Below are 17,092 nucleotides of genomic sequence, written 5' to 3' on the forward strand. Positions count from 1 at the left end.
AAAGTAAATGCCCAACTCTTACACTCGTATAAAGAAGCCAGAAGAGTGAATACAAAAACTAAAAGTAAGACCAATTCCTAAGGATTGAACCATCAGAAATCAAACTGTAAGAGCCAAACTTTGCTATTAACAATAATGATATTAATACAAATGGCATTATTTTGAAGAAAACTCTTTCAGGAAGGGGCTGGCTGATGCCCTTTGAATTTTTGGAAATTGTCCTCTGTCTACCAGCAAACCCAGCCTTTTGTAAGAGGTTCTGCCCATTCCTCCAAGCACAGGGACAGGGTCTGGTCCATCTTGATTTCATATCAAGATGTCAACTTTAGACCATCAAATTATACCACCGAGTACCCAATGGGGCAGAACAGAAAGTGTTTTTCTCCTGCCCAAAGTCTTGAGGTCTTTCCTAGTACTGCCCCAAAAGTAGCCAGGACCATAAGGACCCTGCTATACATTTGCACTTATCCCAGTCCCAAATTGTCATCAACACAGGTTTGCCACCTTGATGGCCATGGTTGACTGAAACCAAAATGGACCTCACGTGGGAGCCCAACATCAAGAGGGGGCAGAGGCTGGGCTGTGGTTTAAGGGACAGGGAACACACACTGGACAGTGGGGTTACACTAGCATGCAGTCCATTTATTTTTGAGGGCTTTTTTTCCTTTGCTCTGTGTTTTTCTTTTGTCAAGCCACTGCAAACACTGCGTTGGCCATCAGCATGAACGCAGAGGCGCACATTCCCATACCCGTGATAACTATGTAATAAATACCATCAAAACAAATTTAAAAAAAATCAGTAAAGAAAGAAACATATTCCCTTTCCCACCCCCAAGCACAAAACACTTTTAAGTCAACAGAATTTAATCTAGTTTATTCTCAAAAAAAAAAAAAAAGGAGGAAAAAATATGAAAACAAAACAAAAAAGCAGGTCTTATCACTAGCAGTAAATAAATTTGTACAACCATTCAGTCTGTATAATAGGATGAAATAAATCTACATCTTTCTTATTTTGGTGCGTTGAATTATACATACAAACAACAATTACAGGAACTTGTTCACAATGCGTATAGACCTGGAGAATGGCTATCTGAAAACCCCTTGTTGGCAATGTCCGCATGTTAACACTGATTGCCTGACACCATTGGTACTTCCTATGTAAAAGGCCCCGTGGCCTGAAATGAATGATCTCCCTACAGGTTTTATTTATTTATTTATTTATTTAATTAGTTAGTTAGTTAATGCATCATCAAAACCGTTCTAGCCAGCCCCCTCCCCCTTCCCGGAAACGAAAAAGAAACCAAAAAAAAAAAAACCAACCAAAAAAACCAAAATAAAAATAAAATAAAAGGAGAAGACATGACTGGCAGTTGGTCCATTTGTTCATAAGACCGCGTTTCCTCTTGGTCTGCATTGTTTGTTTTTCTGGTTCTTAAATTGTCCTCCCGTCCTCTTTTTTTTTTTTTCTTTTCCTTTAAAAAAAAAAATCTCTCGGAGTCCTTCATGCCTTTTTCTTTACAGCTCCTCAGATGCAATAAAGTCTTCCTCAAATGTACAGTATTTCTTACAATATAAGTTATATGCAATGTTCAGCGTTTTTTATTTTATTTTATTATTTTTTTCACAGCACTAGAGATCCTGTCCAATAGGGAATGCAAGTTCTGAATGGCTTATTCACAAATGGTATCCAGATTCAGTGGGTAAGAATACATAGACGCCATAGTGAGTTCCTTTAAAAAGTGGCAAACATCACTTTTTTAAAACTTTTTTTTTACTTTTTTCTCTTTTTTTCTTTTTTTTCCTTTTTTGTGCTTTTTTGTAGTTTTTTCTGAGTTTTTTTAATTTTTTTTCTCTCTTACGCCTTCAAATAACATTTTTATTTATTTTTTATTTTTAATTCTTTTTTCCCCCTCCCATTTGATTTGGGACGTCAGACCCATAACCACACGCCTGCAAAAATGCAAGTATATAAAGTAAATCTCATTTTGAGACTGTAAGCATTCAGCAGGGGAGTCTCTCGCTAACCCATGGCAGTGACCATACTGGAAGGATGGTGAGGTCCGAAGGAGAGGCTGGATGGAGGATGCATCGGTGTCGGTGTAGTCAGCATGTGGCTGGAGTGACTGAAAGGTGAAATGTGGCTGATGGAGGACATGTGTCTGGAGAGGGCGGCGGGGTTAAAGGAGCTGCTCTTGGGAAAGTCTTCGAGGTTGTCATGGACCTTTTTGCACTTTTTGGATTTGCTAGACATTTTTCGGTTTCTGGTCTGAATTCCTTCTTTCTTCATAGTCAGGGGTCTGTTAATCTAAACAAAAATCAATTATTTTTTTTTGTGCTTCTATCGCATCTCCCCAAATCACCGTGGGATTTGTGTATCCCATGCCCGGGCAGTCTCAGGGATGTGCCCTGGACCAGCTGGACAGCCAGCAGCAGCCCCCCCTCCCCATTCCCATTGCACACCACAGCTTCACAACCTCTCCCCCCCCACCATCCCAAAATTCAGATCCCACTGGGAAGTTTCATTTGAAATTTCTGGAGACAGAAAATTGCTGGCAGAGCCTCACGGGTGTGAAGCATACCCGAATAACTCGCAGTGGCTGAAATATTTCAGCTATCTGCACATTAGGTAATTGCACTGTGTTTAGGAACGAAACCAATCATTATCACCTTGAAATATTCCCCGCAGACACCGTCTCACCCCAAGGCTTCCTGACTGATCTAAAACCATTAGCGGCAACAGCTGCTGGGATTTCAGCGCTACAAGGGGTCTCAGACTTCCACAGTGGCATTAGGGAGCTGGGCAAATGCTTCACAAAAGTAGCAGGTATTTGTCTTATTTGTCCTCTTTGGAAAGATTTTGCTCTGACCGTCCTTTCGGGTTCACTTTAGCTGATCTGATTTTATTTCTAAAGCCCTTGGGGTTTTTTTGGAGGGTACTGAAATAGGTATCTGTGCTGCCTGGCAGAGCATTTTCTACTTTCATACAGACATTTCTATAGGAAACCTAAGCATTATATTCTTCTACATGGATATAAGCAGCTGCAATGACCAACCATACACCCATCAGGGTTGGGAAATGGTAGCAAAAGGACTGTTGAACCTCCTGAAAAAACCTCCTATTGCTGCATAGAGAGTCAGCATCACAACACGCGTTAGCACGGGTGCCGTGAAAGCCCCGAAGACCACACTTCAAAGGGTTTTATGCATCCAACATCCATAAACACCCTTAAAAATGCAGACTTGGGAGTCTATATGGGGAGTTGTATAGGTCTTGCACTGGTTCCTCTGCAGAATTTCACCCGTAGCAGAAGGCAGGAAAGCCCAACAAGCCCCCCAGGGCTGAACCCCACTTTTCATAATAAATGTGAGCACACGACAGCGCTGATGGATACTCTGCAAAAGGAAGAAAAAGGGGGGGGAAAATGGATCTGCTGTCCACTGGCAACTACTGTCTCAACCCTAGTGAAGGACAATGAAAAGAGGTTCCTGCAAGGGTCCTGAGCAGAAATTCATGTGTAAGGTCTTAAATCAGCGCAAGGGACAAAGCGTTCCCTTCTTCCAGATCACAGCAATGTTTCACTTCTAGCTTATCATCCCCTGCTTGGTGTCTTTCCCTGCAGCATGGGAATCGTTCTCGGCCTTCTCTCCCCAGGGAAGCAGGGATACAATAGCTTCCTGTTACAGGAGGGGATGGAGGCACCGGGAGAGGAAGGACCTGGCTCATCTGCTCCAGTTTAGGCATCCCAAAGTTCATCATCCCAGTCTGAAGCAGTGACCCCACGTTCTCTGTACCGGCAGCAATGGGAAACTTCACCTCGTCCTAAAAATGGATGAATTAGAGGCTGATTTCTCTACCTCCAGATAAAGGGAGTCGGAGGGAGCAGCCCTGCTTGCTGAAGGTAGGAGGGAGAAAGCTGCCCATGCAAAGCCCAACAGCAGCCCTGGGGCAGCAACAAGCAAAAACCTCAAATGTCATGGGCTTTAAATACAACATCACCCGTCTCCTGGGCTTCCTGTCCTCACCGAGGGAACAGGGATACACACACAAGGAAGGCCCTTTGCTCCAGCTGGACGACTGGGATGGGAAATCTTTGCCTGCCCTGTTTTCAGTCAGTCAGCGGGGACGTGTTGCCCATGCTCAAAGCCAGGAGGAAACCCCAAGCAAGCCCCACCAGGCAGAAATGCTAGAGGAGACCTAGAAGTCTTGATCCCTGATGAATCCAGCTCAGATTTGGGGAGGCACACACAAAACCCCGGGCTCCCCAGCTCCTAATGAGTATTTGCATTGTGACGCAAAGGCTCAGGAGCAGCCAGAATTGATTTCCAGGTGAAGCAACAAAGGTGCAAGCTCAGGAGCTGGTGGTGGCAAAGAGACATCAGCCTGGTGCTGGGTCTTGGAGCAAGCACTGGATCCTGACCCTGTGTAGTTTGGTGGTGTGTCCTGCAGGACAATAACCATTTCCCCAAAGCAACATCTCTCACGCTAAGAACAGACCTACCCAGGCCAGGACTTGACATTAAACTTAAGGATGAGAATACCAGTTTTGCTCACAATGGTGACAAAGCCACAGCCAGCCCCGCAACTGGGGACAGAGATGCCATCCAAGCTGTTAGCTGGACACATCATCCCAGTGTATGTGGTCTCACCCTCCTAGCAGGTACCTGACCCAAGTACCAAATAGATAAGGACTCGGATAAATGTCAGGAGGAGTGAGACCAGCACAGTCACAGCAGCAAGCTGGAAAATTTTTCCAGTGACTTCAAAGGCCACTCACAGCGGAGTTGAAGAGATCCCCAAAACATCAAAGCCATAAAGCCATCTCTGTTTCTGGGGTAGAGAAACGAGAGACCCGGAGGGAAGACCTTGTCCATGAAAATTCATTGTAATAAAAATGACAAACACATGCTAAATTAAAATTAAAACAGCCCAATGCATGTATATGAAATTCATTAATTTCAGATGGAGCCAATTCATTATGGGCAGGAATTATGCTCTTTGTTTTATCATATGCAAAATACCGACTGCTCTGCTCTTGGGACGCATAGCCCTGCTTTAGGACATTGTGAAAGAGGCCTTTTCTGAGGACTTTTACCAAAAACAATGGCAACTCAATCATTTCTACAGGCACAGGCCACTCGGCTGTGCACCTCCAGCAAGGTAAGCTCCCACCCATCCCTGAAGTGAGGGAAGGCTCATCCCACTTCTCAGAAGGACTAAAATAACAAGGACGAGAACCTCACATTGAACAGATCAAATCCAGGGGATAGTCTTAAACATTATAGGTCTGATCTTGCTCTGCCTGAAGACAATGGGATTTTGCCATTGACCTCAATAAGGTCCTGTCACTGAAGCGGATTTATCCTTCCGACATAGTCATTACAATGTTGGGTTAATCTTCCAGGCTGGCTGTATCTTAGAAAGCACTCTGGGATGCCACAGGATGAAAGGCACCGTATCAATGTGAAATATTAGTCATTGTTAATACTGGTGTTAATGGAGCCGGCTCTTGTTGAAGTCAGTGGGAGAAATGCCAGCAGCTTCACTAAATGCACCCCAAGACTATTATGATTATTGCTTATATCCTACTGACAAATGGGTTTGCTTAAGCTGTGGGAATCAACAGTAAAACAAACTGATATAGCCCCACGAAAAGAAACGGCTCCGTGAAAATATAGCTCCATGAAAATATAGCCTTTTCACTGCAGTCATTCCCGGTGTGGACTTTGAAACTGGGTAAGCTTCATCTTCAGATCAATCAATCTATTATAATACCCTAATCATCTGAAGGTCCAAGAAAAATTCATTAAACCCAAAGGAAAGAGAAAATAGGGGGAGGGGCTAAAAAAGCAGCCAAGAATTTGTTCCAACCTGGCCTGAAACAGGGTGAAAGCATCTTCCGAGCAGCTAAAGACCTTCCATGGGCATTGACGCACATCTGTGCAGAAACATCCAGCTGCTTGGGAAGGGCGTGCTATGATAAGCCTTTCTATTTCTGACACCCCTCCTGATGGAGAACCGATGCAGATGAGATACACCAAGGGAACAGGACCACAGCCTACACACACAAGTCTTGCACTTTAACAGACCAGACCAATTTGTGCCAGCCAAGGAACCCTGTCCACGTGCAACCACCAGACTTCCTCCCTGCCTTGAGTTGATTACAGGACGGTGCTGGTGCCATTCACCAGGCAGTTAGCACAGCTCCCTACATCGTGCTCCCCAGCAGCCAAAAGAGAAGGCATCTCCATGAAGCTACCACCGCCTCACCACTGGTCACAAAAAACTCACTCATATTTAGCTTCTGAAGCACCACGTGGCCTTCACAGTCACAGCCTCTAAAGCCATTTGGGTTGCGGGATAATGCTCCAGTGCTCTGCCATCGTGGGCCTTTAAAGCTGAGGGTGGTACGTCCAAGGACTATCGGCTGTGATGTTGCCTGTTTCTCACTGCAGTAATAACTAAGCATCATCTTAAAAAAGTTTTTTAAAAAAAAATACATCCACTCATAGCCAGATTTTAGTATTCTTGCTTAGTTACACTGCTGCACACAGTATCTCAGTCCTCTAGGGGTTTCATTTAAGCAGGTCCCATTAATGGAGTTGCTCATAAGGCAAGATACTACTTGACTTTGGTAAGTAGCTGTGCTGAGCTTTTAAGCAGCTGTCGGTGTTTTTAATGAATAGGAAAATGGTTCCAATGTGCCCAAGGCCTGCCCACTGTCACAAATTTCACAGCTGGATTGGAGTTTCCCTAAACAGTGAAGCTAGGGGTCAATTCAGGCCAACGAGGTTCACAGTGTTAGTGTGAACAAGAAAAGGATGTGCTCTTGCAGGCGCATTTCTGGGGAACCTCAGCACTCCAACACCATTCTAGACACCTTAAGAGGGATTCCTCCAGTCAGATGTTGACAGTGCAGGTAGACACATTTGAACTCATGATTCTGCCACCCTTTGTAGTCATGGGGAGAAACTACACCATATTCAACAACACAAATCCCCTCACCCAAACACAGACATCCCCATCAAGTCCAATGAATGGCACCTGAAAAGAGCCTATTTTCTTCAAAGGGGGTACAGGGAGAGCAGCTCAGGTGTAGGTTTCCCTATTGTAGGTCTCCCAAGCTACGCGATTTAAGTCCTACCGCTGGTGGCTACAAGGCCAAAATGAAAACATAGCAAAGGGACAGACTCCTCCAGTGAAGCTGGCTGACCTTGCTCCCTTCTTGCCATGAAAACAGCAAACAGAATATATTCTCGCGATATTCTGTGAGCTTTCATTCCAGGTCCAACTCCTTTGTTTGTAGTGATCACACTGAGAGTTTGATGACAAGCTTTGCTTGCTACATAGGACTCAAAACGTGCTGAGGCGCCTTCCCACTAAAGAGTAAACACTTTTTCCTTTTTTCCAAGAGAGATGACTCTCTCAGAACAGGTGAAAAATTAGCCTGGTTGGGTTGGTTTTTTTTTCTACTTAATCCAAACTTGTTTACTCATCCCAAGAAACCAAAGAGCTTGAAATAACAAATGGAAGGGACTGAGACACCACAAGGGTTGGGTGCCCCATGAAACCCGATCTGCCTTTGATGTGTTTGCGTGGGTGGACATGAGGGCAAAGCATAGCCCAAAATCTCTAAGTCATACATAAAGCAAACGACCACTAGAAAAAAAAAATATATATCAAAGCAGAGAAATTGAAAGTCTTTTCCTTCTTCTGACATAAGAATTATTCTAATGCCACATGTGGAATGAGAGTAACAGGAGTAGCCTTAAGACTCCTTTATTAACAGTATTATTCAGTAGAAGACTTTTCAGATCCCTTTTTCCCTGGGGCACATATCCCTGGTTCCTGCAAGCTGGCTTTGCATAGCGATATTAGATTAAATCTGCCAGCCGTTTCATTTCATTTTTCCTTCCCTTCCACAACGGACACTTTAAAATTCACACCACAGGTTGAGCAGACTCTGCAACCCACTAACTAAATCAAGTCCTTTTTGGTTTATGAATCGCTTGCGTCAGCAGGGGCAAACACAAGACCTAAATAAATCCTCTTCAGGGACGGGTGGAGGGACTGGACAAAGGCAGCCACAAACCCAGGAAAGATCTAAATAGTTGCTGGCACATTTTGCTTTCTTTCCAGAGTTTGTATTTGCTGGAGGAACTGAGCTACGCATAGAAGGGATATCGGCTTGCAGGACGGCATGTTGTCTTTTCCAATGCACTGCGCCCAATCAGCTGTGGATAATGTCTCTCTGTGTCGATCCACCCCTCCTTTCTTGGCTCCGGCATGAGAAAACTCTAACACGACCCATGGACAGCCCTGTTTTATACCTCCCCAAATCAGATCAGCTGCATTTGAAGGGATGCCACCTCATCACTTCAACCCCCAAGGTTCCCAAAGGGGTAAAGGACGTCTCAGCACCACCCAAGAGTGGAAATCCTTAAGTCAAGGAAGAGTTTAGACCATCGAGCACCAAAACTGAGGCCTCGCTATTGACCATTACAGTCCCACTTACATTTACAGTCACACTTACATTGTGCAGCTTGTAGTAGAGCCCGCAGGCGTTACAGACAGGATCGCCGTTGGCATTTCTCCTCCACAGGGTGGTAGTGGTGGTCTGACAGTTCGCGCAGGATGTGCCTGCCCTCCTGGCTGCAGACTGTGGGAAGGAGGGGGAGAGACAGGGGAAGAGGAGAGGGAGAGAAAAGCATCTGCGTTAAAAAAAAATAAAATAAAAAATAAAATAAAATAAAATAAATAAAAGATGCAATCAGCAAAATTGCTGAGAAAGAAAACATCAACCCTGCAAGACTGACGCACATCGGCAGAGGCCTCCAGAAACTGGCTTGTGAGAACAAATAATAATTCTGAAAAAAATCCCCGAGGTACTTTAATCCCAAATTATATATGAACTGAATCAGGTGCCAAAGGGCATCCTAAAAGTGAGTGCTAAACCTCTGATAGAACTCATCAAAATTAGCAGCGCTGGCACAGCCCATTCCAGAGGGGAAAATATTATTTAAATGCCAACATGTCTTTCCATCTTAATTCTCTCAGCTCCCCCAGGGGTCTAATTCTGCAGTCAGGGCCTGAACCAACAATTGCCAGAGTCAACGGCATGAGTCACACCGGCTCCAGCCAGCACCGAGTGAGACCCGCGCTGGGCTCGGTGGGCAGCTGCTCGCCGGGTCCGACCGCAAGCACGGCCCGGTCCCATAAACTCAGCTCAGCTTCAAAGGATATGGGCTCCAGATCGGAAATAACACTGTGGCAAAGAGCGAGAATCCCAACTTTTTAATTACACCCTTCTGCAGCCTAAAACCTTCATGTTTATTTAAGGACTGGTAATGAGCTTGAAAGAAGAACTTACCATTTCGTAAAGGGGGAGGGACAAGAAAAGAAGTCTATGTGTCAAGGTGTGTAAAGAAGCTCTTTCGTTAGCTGTGATAACGATTTAGCAAGGCCAAATATAGCAAAGTCACTTCTCTTTCATACACATGAATTCGTGCTTATCATTTAAAAAATGTAACTTTAGCAGACAAATTGTCCTTCTGCCACTGAAGGAGTAAAAGGAGTTTGCAGACTTCTATGTGAACGCGTTTGCATGTTTGCCTGCGTGCAAGTGCCTACAGCTCCTAAAAAAAGACCTTTAGATCCCCATCCTATCTCTTCTTCATCGATATGACACGGTCCCAGAGCTCTGATTTCATCCCGATGCGTTGCTTTCAATGGGGCTGCTCATGTGCTTAAAGTTAAAACATGTGCTCAAGCGATTTGCCAGATCATAGCAATGCTTGGCACCTTGCAGAACTGAGCCTTTAATGCGCTCTTTTGTGCTCTCACTGTTTCAAATTTACCCCTCACCCCACACAGCCGCACACTGTAGCGCATCCAACATTTTAAAAGAAGAAGAAAAAAAAAAAAAAAAAAGAAAAAAGAAATAATACCGCATCTTTGGATACCGTACAACAAACCCAAAATGCAAACATGGACACTGGCACAGCGCTAGCGTTAATACCAACTCTTGTTAGGTCATGTTGCAATTTTAATCATAATTGAATGCGGCGTAGGTGGAAAGAGGACGGGTTGGTTTTGTTTTAGATAGAGTAGGATTTTTTTTTCTTTTAATTAGACAAAAAGGACTACCTAAAAAATAAATAATACGATGCCCATGAGCATTAGGAAGCACCACAGAGAGCCTGATCTGACAGCAAGAGGCTCTCACCAGCTGCCTGTGGGGACAGTTCCATTTTGCCTCACCATAAACCACGCTGATACGAGCCCATCTCAAGCCCGAGGAGGTCTCTAGCTGACTTCTCCATGCTGATGACAAGCAGGAGCTGGGAACAGCACACAGACCTTTGCAAAAACCCCAGCACCGGCAGGAGAAGCTGAAACATCCCACCACGAACCACAGAGCCCACAACAGATGTGCACACGCACACCCCTCAGTCCTGTCCTCCTCCAGACCGTGCCACGGCCCCAAATTTGGTTCCCATCAAAACCACCGGGTTAACATGCATGCTTCAAATGCAGCATGGACACAACAGCTTGCAGCGCCGGGCTCTCGTTGAGACCCGGGTGCCGAGTCTTCAGGTCTCTGCCCCCCCGGCTCCCGCCGGCCAGCACGGGTGGCTCAGGGGCTGGATGGAGTCTCTCAGTGGCAGCTTTACCCTTATCGGCCCCAAAAATCAAGCCTAAGGAAATTTCTAAAAACCAGTGATATTTGACTCAGCCCACACAGGGGAAACATCCCCTTTGAAGATATTTGGGGTTTCTACACGGCGCTTGCCATAATTTCTCTTACGGCAAGTGCGTTTAAAAGCCACGCCTGGTCACCCCCTTGCTACCTTCAAACGAACTCTGACTTAAATAAACTAATAAAACCCAACATCCACTGTCTTCCTGAAAACCTTTTCCATCTGCGCCATTTGCCCTACAAAAATTCAGCATCATTAGCTGAATATTTTAAACTCTGTGTTCTTTCGGTCCCAGGCTGTACCTTTTATGCTGTACCAGCTTACACTGGAGACACCGGCAGTGGGCAGGAAACAATGAATAATATCGCTATTGTAAAAGCTCCCAGCAATGGCATGCACTGACGCTAATCACCGACCCGAGCCTGACCATGTAAGTAATGGGATGACTAATAGAGTGCCCTATATCATCCATAGGACCAGATCCCACGGCCCAGTTGCACGGGAGCGAGGACGCAACTTCAGAAGCGCTAGCAGTGATGAGAAGGTGGAATTGAGGATGGTGCAGGAGGAACTAAGCCCTGATAAAGATGCTTAGTTAAGGGGCATTTTCAGCATCTGGATTTACGTGGGGTACCCACAAAGCTGCAAGCATCAGCTTCCTAAAACAAGACTACACGTGCATGTGCCTTCTGACAAATTGGCTACCATCCTTCCAAAACCAGCACGGCTGGACACGGAAACAGAGACCTCTGTATCCACATGGACAGGGAAAGGAAGAAAACCCAGAGGAAGGTTTTATCTCAGCAACAGCAGTTACAGGGCTGCCACCAGCTTTGACGGGGACAGGAATGGTCTCTAAGAGGGCTGTAGACCTTTTAAGCAGAGTGGTGGTGTGGTACCACCTGCCTGCTCCTCATCGCCCTACCAACATCTCCAGATCTTCCACCTTTCCATCAAGATGAAGCAGAGCTGTCTGAGCCCCCTCGGCATGCAAAGCTCCATCCATCTCCCCTAAACGAAGCCCTTACAAAAATGGCCGTTGAATTTAATAAGGCTTGGGCTGGGTTCTCAACATCTAAGGACTTATTTGCCTTCTCTCTTCAACCCCACGGAGTCCTTCCATTAGTTTCAGCGCGCCTGGGATCAGAGTCTCCGAAACCAGCCCAAGGTCACGCAGGAAATTTGGGGCAGAGGGAGAGGAGCACACACTAGGTCCCCACCCTGAGCCTCCATGCACACGCCGCCTTCACGAGCCAGGAAAGATCAAGTCAAGCCACAGTCACACACACATCCACATCCATGCACACGAGATGCAAACGCAGGCCCAGCTGTGCTGCCTTCTGGTTGGGGTTTTGGGTTTTTTTTGGAGGAGGAGGTTAGCAAGGGAAATAAATATAGAGGCAAACAGCATTAGAAATGTTTGCCTCTTTTTTTTGTTTGTTTGTTTGTTTTTTCCCCCAGGCAGTGCTGGAAGAAAAATAATATATAGAAAAATCAAAAGTTCCCATTGAGCAAAGGCTGCATTCAAATAATGGGAACTTTTTGTAACTTTAACTAAACTGCCCAAGATTGGAGTGATTATGCAATACAAGGTCTCTCTTTTTTTTCTGTCTTTCTCTTATGTTTTTTTTTTCCCCCTCAGGAATGACCTTTTACAATGTATTTATTTATGTAGTTCATTTTACATGTGCCGGGCTGAGGGTGACTCGGGACATTCTTTCGTGGTTCCATCAGACACTTTTTGAAAGCTCTCCCCCCTCTTTTCCAGCCGCTTTCCTATTCTGCCTCCCCCTCCGCTTGTTTGGATACGCTCAAGCTCCTGTGTGTTTGGGCTGGGGAAACGGAGCTGTTGTTTAGGAGTTATCTCCAGGGCTCAGATATCCGGCAGCTTTTTCCTAGGAAGTTAACTTTACACATAAAGAGAGAACGAGGGGAAAAAAAAAAAAAGAAAAAAAAAATAAAGAAAACGAGGTGTGTGTGTTTAAGACAGAAGGGCCAGGGGAGGAAGAGAAGAGAGGTGCTCAAAAAAAATTAAAAAACCCAGCCCGCACTTCCCTCCCTAGAAAGCTTTTCCTTTTTTCTAACAAGGCTATGAAAGATGAGGGAGACCAACATTTTCCTGCATGGGAAAAGCCCATATAGGAAGGCACGGAGAGGTTTTGCCCGTGGGAAGTTTGGGAGTAGAGAAGCAAATCCGCATCTTCCCCAAAATCCGTGCAGCCAGGCAGAGCCGACGCCGCTGCCCCTCGCAGCGTAACCCCTCCTGGGGCCGTATCCTGCAAGCACTTCCCGGCGCCTGTGGGAATAACGCTGGTGCAATTTTGTGGGCATCTCCCGGGTGAGGAAGCTGAATCCTTGCCTAAGAGTTGCCGGACAGAGGCCATTGAGCACCTTCATGGGGAACACGAGGCCAGTGAACCACCTTCTCCTGCCTGCAGGGTCCGGCCGTGCCGGGAACAAGCCTCACGCAACCGGCCGGATCCATCCATCAGCTCAGAAACTCCGTGGAGACGCGAGAGCTGTTTTTCCTCCGCATTTTGAGCCGCCCCCCAGGAGCCCATCCACATCTCTAATCCTAACGAAACCAAACGTGCCTCGATCCGAAACATTCAATAACTTCCCAAGCAGGGAACGTACTTTTTTCCCCTCACTTGATATATTTTTTCCCCTTGTGGTTTGCCTGATTATTTGCCAAATATACTTCAACGCATTTCTCAGCCATGCCCACAGCTTCCAGACCTTTTTGTGGCTTCCAGGGAAATTCATAAATAGATGGCTGGGGATGCCGTAACATATTGCCTGTACGCAGTGCAGTCACCAGTCTTGCAACTATTATTTTAGGTATTTATCCGTGCATTTCGTCTTCCTCCAACTTCTGTGGCCCCGGGCACGCGCTTGGCTTTGCACACTCGCCGGGCTTCGCCATCCCCTCCCTACCTTGTGTCCTCGCTCCCACCGACTCGGAGGAGAATGACACAATTTGAAAGCCACACGGCTCAAGTACAAGTGACCACACCATGTTCAAATGGCACCAGGACCATCGGCTGAGCGCTTTGCAGGACCAAAGGCTGGCTGATGCCCTGGTGGCTCCTTGGTACCCAGCTTGGGTCCCCCCTCCAGGACACTGCCAGCCAAGGGGGATGGAGACACACTTGGGAAGGGGAGGACAACAGTGTGGAGAGCCAAGAGAAATCCTGTTCTCCTGATAATCTCTTTGGTCATTGGGAAATGGTTATTCTGCCCTTGTCCCCTGGAAAGACCCCCATCTTTGGGTCACCATCCAGGACCGCTGTGCAGAAGCATCTGCCCCATCATGGTCTGGGAGAAAACTCCGCTCTGGTTTGCAAGAAGCCCTGGATCTTGATTTTTTTAATCTGTTTTGCAGTTTGCAAGAGGATCAGACAACTGAGGCCCACAATGCCTGGGAGCATCTCTCCGAGCATCCCCCTCCCTCCCAGTTCTCTGACTCAGTAGGACCAGATTTTGAAGCTGGCTGAGCTTCCCCTCTCCATCCCAGGATGTGGACAAGGAGCAAAAGGTACAGTGGAAGGGAGAGAAAGAGAAAAAAAAAAAAAACAAAAGAAGGAGCCGCACCAGCCTTCTCTTGGGTTTGATCAGGGGCCGGTTCTGCCCGTTCATTTTGTGATAGAGTCCACAGGCGTTACACAAATAGTGCCCGGTGCCGTCTCTTCTCCACAGAGGGGTTGAGGTAGCCCCACAATTTACACACTCCCTGCCTTCTGGAAACAAGAGAGCATATAGTTCACTTAGGGAAAGCGGAGGTAAAAGAGGTTGGGGAAAAGCCCCCCCCCGACCCCAAAAAGAAACCCAAAACAACCCCCTGAGCGCCCCAGCCATGCCAGACCCTGCCTTGTCCTCTCCAAGCTCAGGATGTCCAAGCAAGGGCCCAAGGCCATGGCTGACCGACATCCCTGGCGCAGGCTGGGGGGAGTCTGGTGGGGCCCAATCCTGTCCCCCCTTCCCTAGCACCACCCCGCAGGCAGCATCAAGCCAGCATCCCAGCAGCAGGGAAGCAGGATGGTGACAATGACAACCTAAAGTCCATGGTGGCTCAAAGGGCTCCCTGGAGAAGCTCTCACCCCTCTCACAGGTCCCTCCTTTTTGGGGCTGGGGGGGGAGGGCTGCAGCCCTCCAGACCCCATGTTGCCATATGGACCAGTCAAACCTTGGCAGGCTTTGCAGGAGCCTGCAGCCCTCCCCCGTCCAAGATGGATGGATACCAAATTTAAGTCCATGCCACCCTTTCTGGTGTGTATGAGGACCCCAAGGTCACTCCCTGGGCACTGCCTCAGCTCCCAGGGGCCGTGCACGAGCCAGGGGGGGCTCTTCCTTTGGCCTCGGGTCAAACCACATCAAGGACCCTCAAAATAATCACAGATCAATAACCAAAACACCTCTCCAGCCCCAGCCAATACACAACCCACTCTGCCAATATGCGCTATTGATTAATTTGCAATAGAACTTCCACCACCCAACCTGAAGAAATCTCTCTGCCTTCCCCACCGCATCTGCAGCCTGATGGTCCATCCCTGGTATTTGGGATCCCAAACGGCCCTGAGCCTGCCTGAGCCCTGATTAAGGTTTTTCCCTCCTTCTTCTTCTGCTTCTTTTTGGCACCTCTCTATCCTCTCCCCAGCTAACAGGAGGGGGTCTCCCTAAGCCCACCAGTTCCCAGCTTGGGGGACGGAACTGAGAGGGATGCGGGCATGCCTCCCAGCTACTTTCAGAGGGTTGAGTGGGGTTTTGTTGGGTGTTTGGTTTGGAGTTTTGGTTTGGTTTGGTTTGGTTTTTTGGTGGGTTTTTTTTTCTTGCACCTAATGACACCTCCAGCCCATCTGAGAACAGCAGAAGACCTCAGCCGGCCAGAGCAGAGCTAACTCAGCAGAGAGCCGGCTTCTTGCTGCCCCAGCCCGCGCTGCGTTCGAGCAAGAGGCATCCGCGCCCTAACCACAAACGGCAACCGTTTTTCCAGAGCCTTTGCACTAAACTCCTCTCCTCTCCTCTCACCTCCCCCCCCCCAAGAAAAAAAAAAAAAAAAAAAACATTTGCAGCCGTTTCTCCCTCTTTCATCCTGCAAAAACACCCCCTCCCTCCTTTTCCTCCAGCACGAACCCTCTTTGTCTGCGAGCTTCCCAGCTTGCTAAAAATCAACTTGAAAAAAAAAAAAAAGACAGAGAGAGAAAGAAAAAATAGGTGTTGCTCCCGGGGTTGGTTTATCACGAACCGCAGATGTCTCTCTAGAAGGTAAAGTAACAGAAAGTGGCAAAAGGAAAACAAGAGGCGAGGTAGAAGGGGGTGGGGGTGGGCAAGACGGTTTGAAAATACCGCGCAGCCGGTGCCCCGGCGGGAGCTGCGGCTCGGCGGGCCCCGGGGCAGCCCAGCACCGCCCGGTTTGCACCGGGGGCGACAATTAACCGGTCCCTACCCCGACACAGCGCCCGGTCCGTACCGGGGCCAGGCGGGGAGCCGTTCCCGTTAATACCCGGGTCGTTTTGTTCCCTTCTGGTTAAACGGGGCAGCCGCTCCGGGGGCTGTTTGAGTCTCTGTCCCTCTCTTTTGTTTCACTCCATCTCTCTCTCTCTCCTGCTTTCATGTACAAAACATACAGGTCTGGGTTTTTTGTCACTCTAACCGCATCCGGACTCTATTAAAGTTCCTGGCGCTGGATAAACAATGCAACTGTCGCGTGCAGCAGTCTGAAAATAATTGGATTAGCTCAAACATATCAGCTAAATAGAGACAGTCCCTGCTCAGACAGACAGAGTAAATGTCACCCTGGAAAAACCCTGAAAACTGATCTCATTCATGCCAGGCAACCCTGCAGCAGCCTCCTCGGAAAAAAAAAAAAATAGAGAGAGAAAAAAAAAAGAAAAAAAAAGAAAGAGTTTTGACTAATCGCCCTTGCCTCTGACGCACACGCACACACAAACACACCCCCCTCGGCTCACACACTCCCCCTCGGTACACAAAAATGTCCAAGCCCGCAGCGATGAGCCGCCGGGAGCCGGAGCCGCGCAATCCCCGCATTCCCCCAACACACACACTCCGCGGGGTGCGCAAAGCGCTGGGACCCCCGAGCGATGCGGCCAGGGGGATGCTTTTGGGGTCTTGCATTGAGGGCGGTCAAAGACCCTGACAAGGAGCTGGATGGGGCCGGGGGTGGTCGAAGCCCGGAGCGGGATGGGGGCTGCGTGGGCGAGCTCCCCCCCGCCGCCCCCGGGGAAACCCTCCCCGCATGGGAAGAGGCCCTGGGATAGAGGGAGGCGGAGGGCAGGCGGGGGAAGTTGGCCGGGATTTAGTACCATTATTAAAATACGGAGGAGATACACTAATGCTGCGGTTCCCTCGGTTTCGGTTCCTCCTCGGGCGCCGC

At 47.7% G+C, this 17,092-nt stretch overlaps 1 protein-coding gene across 3 annotated transcripts in view; it reads right to left on the reverse strand.

Annotated features, from left to right (window-relative positions):
• Window positions 1–1,792: 1,792 nt before the first annotated feature.
• GATA3 (GATA binding protein 3) overlaps window positions 1,793–17,092 on the reverse strand; it is a 19,403-nt gene continuing 4,103 nt past the window's right edge. Inside the window, exons 3-5 of one of the 3 annotated variants that reach the window (XM_009882954.1) lie at window positions 14,293–14,438; window positions 8,532–8,657; window positions 1,793–2,305 (exon numbers count right to left, since the gene is read on the reverse strand). In XM_009882954.1, coding sequence (XP_009881256.1) covers window positions 2,021–2,305; window positions 8,532–8,657; window positions 14,293–14,438 — 557 coding nt within the window. In that variant the 3' untranslated portion in view covers window positions 1,793–2,020. The remainder of the gene's footprint in view (window positions 2,306–8,531; window positions 8,658–14,292; window positions 14,439–17,092) is intronic. The other 2 variants (XM_009882955.1, XM_009882953.1) reach the window with 2 other exon arrangements.

This window comes from Charadrius vociferus, unplaced genomic scaffold (genome assembly GCF_000708025.1).
Source record: "Charadrius vociferus isolate BGI_N301 unplaced genomic scaffold, ASM70802v2 scaffold32, whole genome shotgun sequence".
NCBI lineage: Eukaryota > Metazoa > Chordata > Aves > Charadriiformes > Charadriidae > Charadrius > Charadrius vociferus.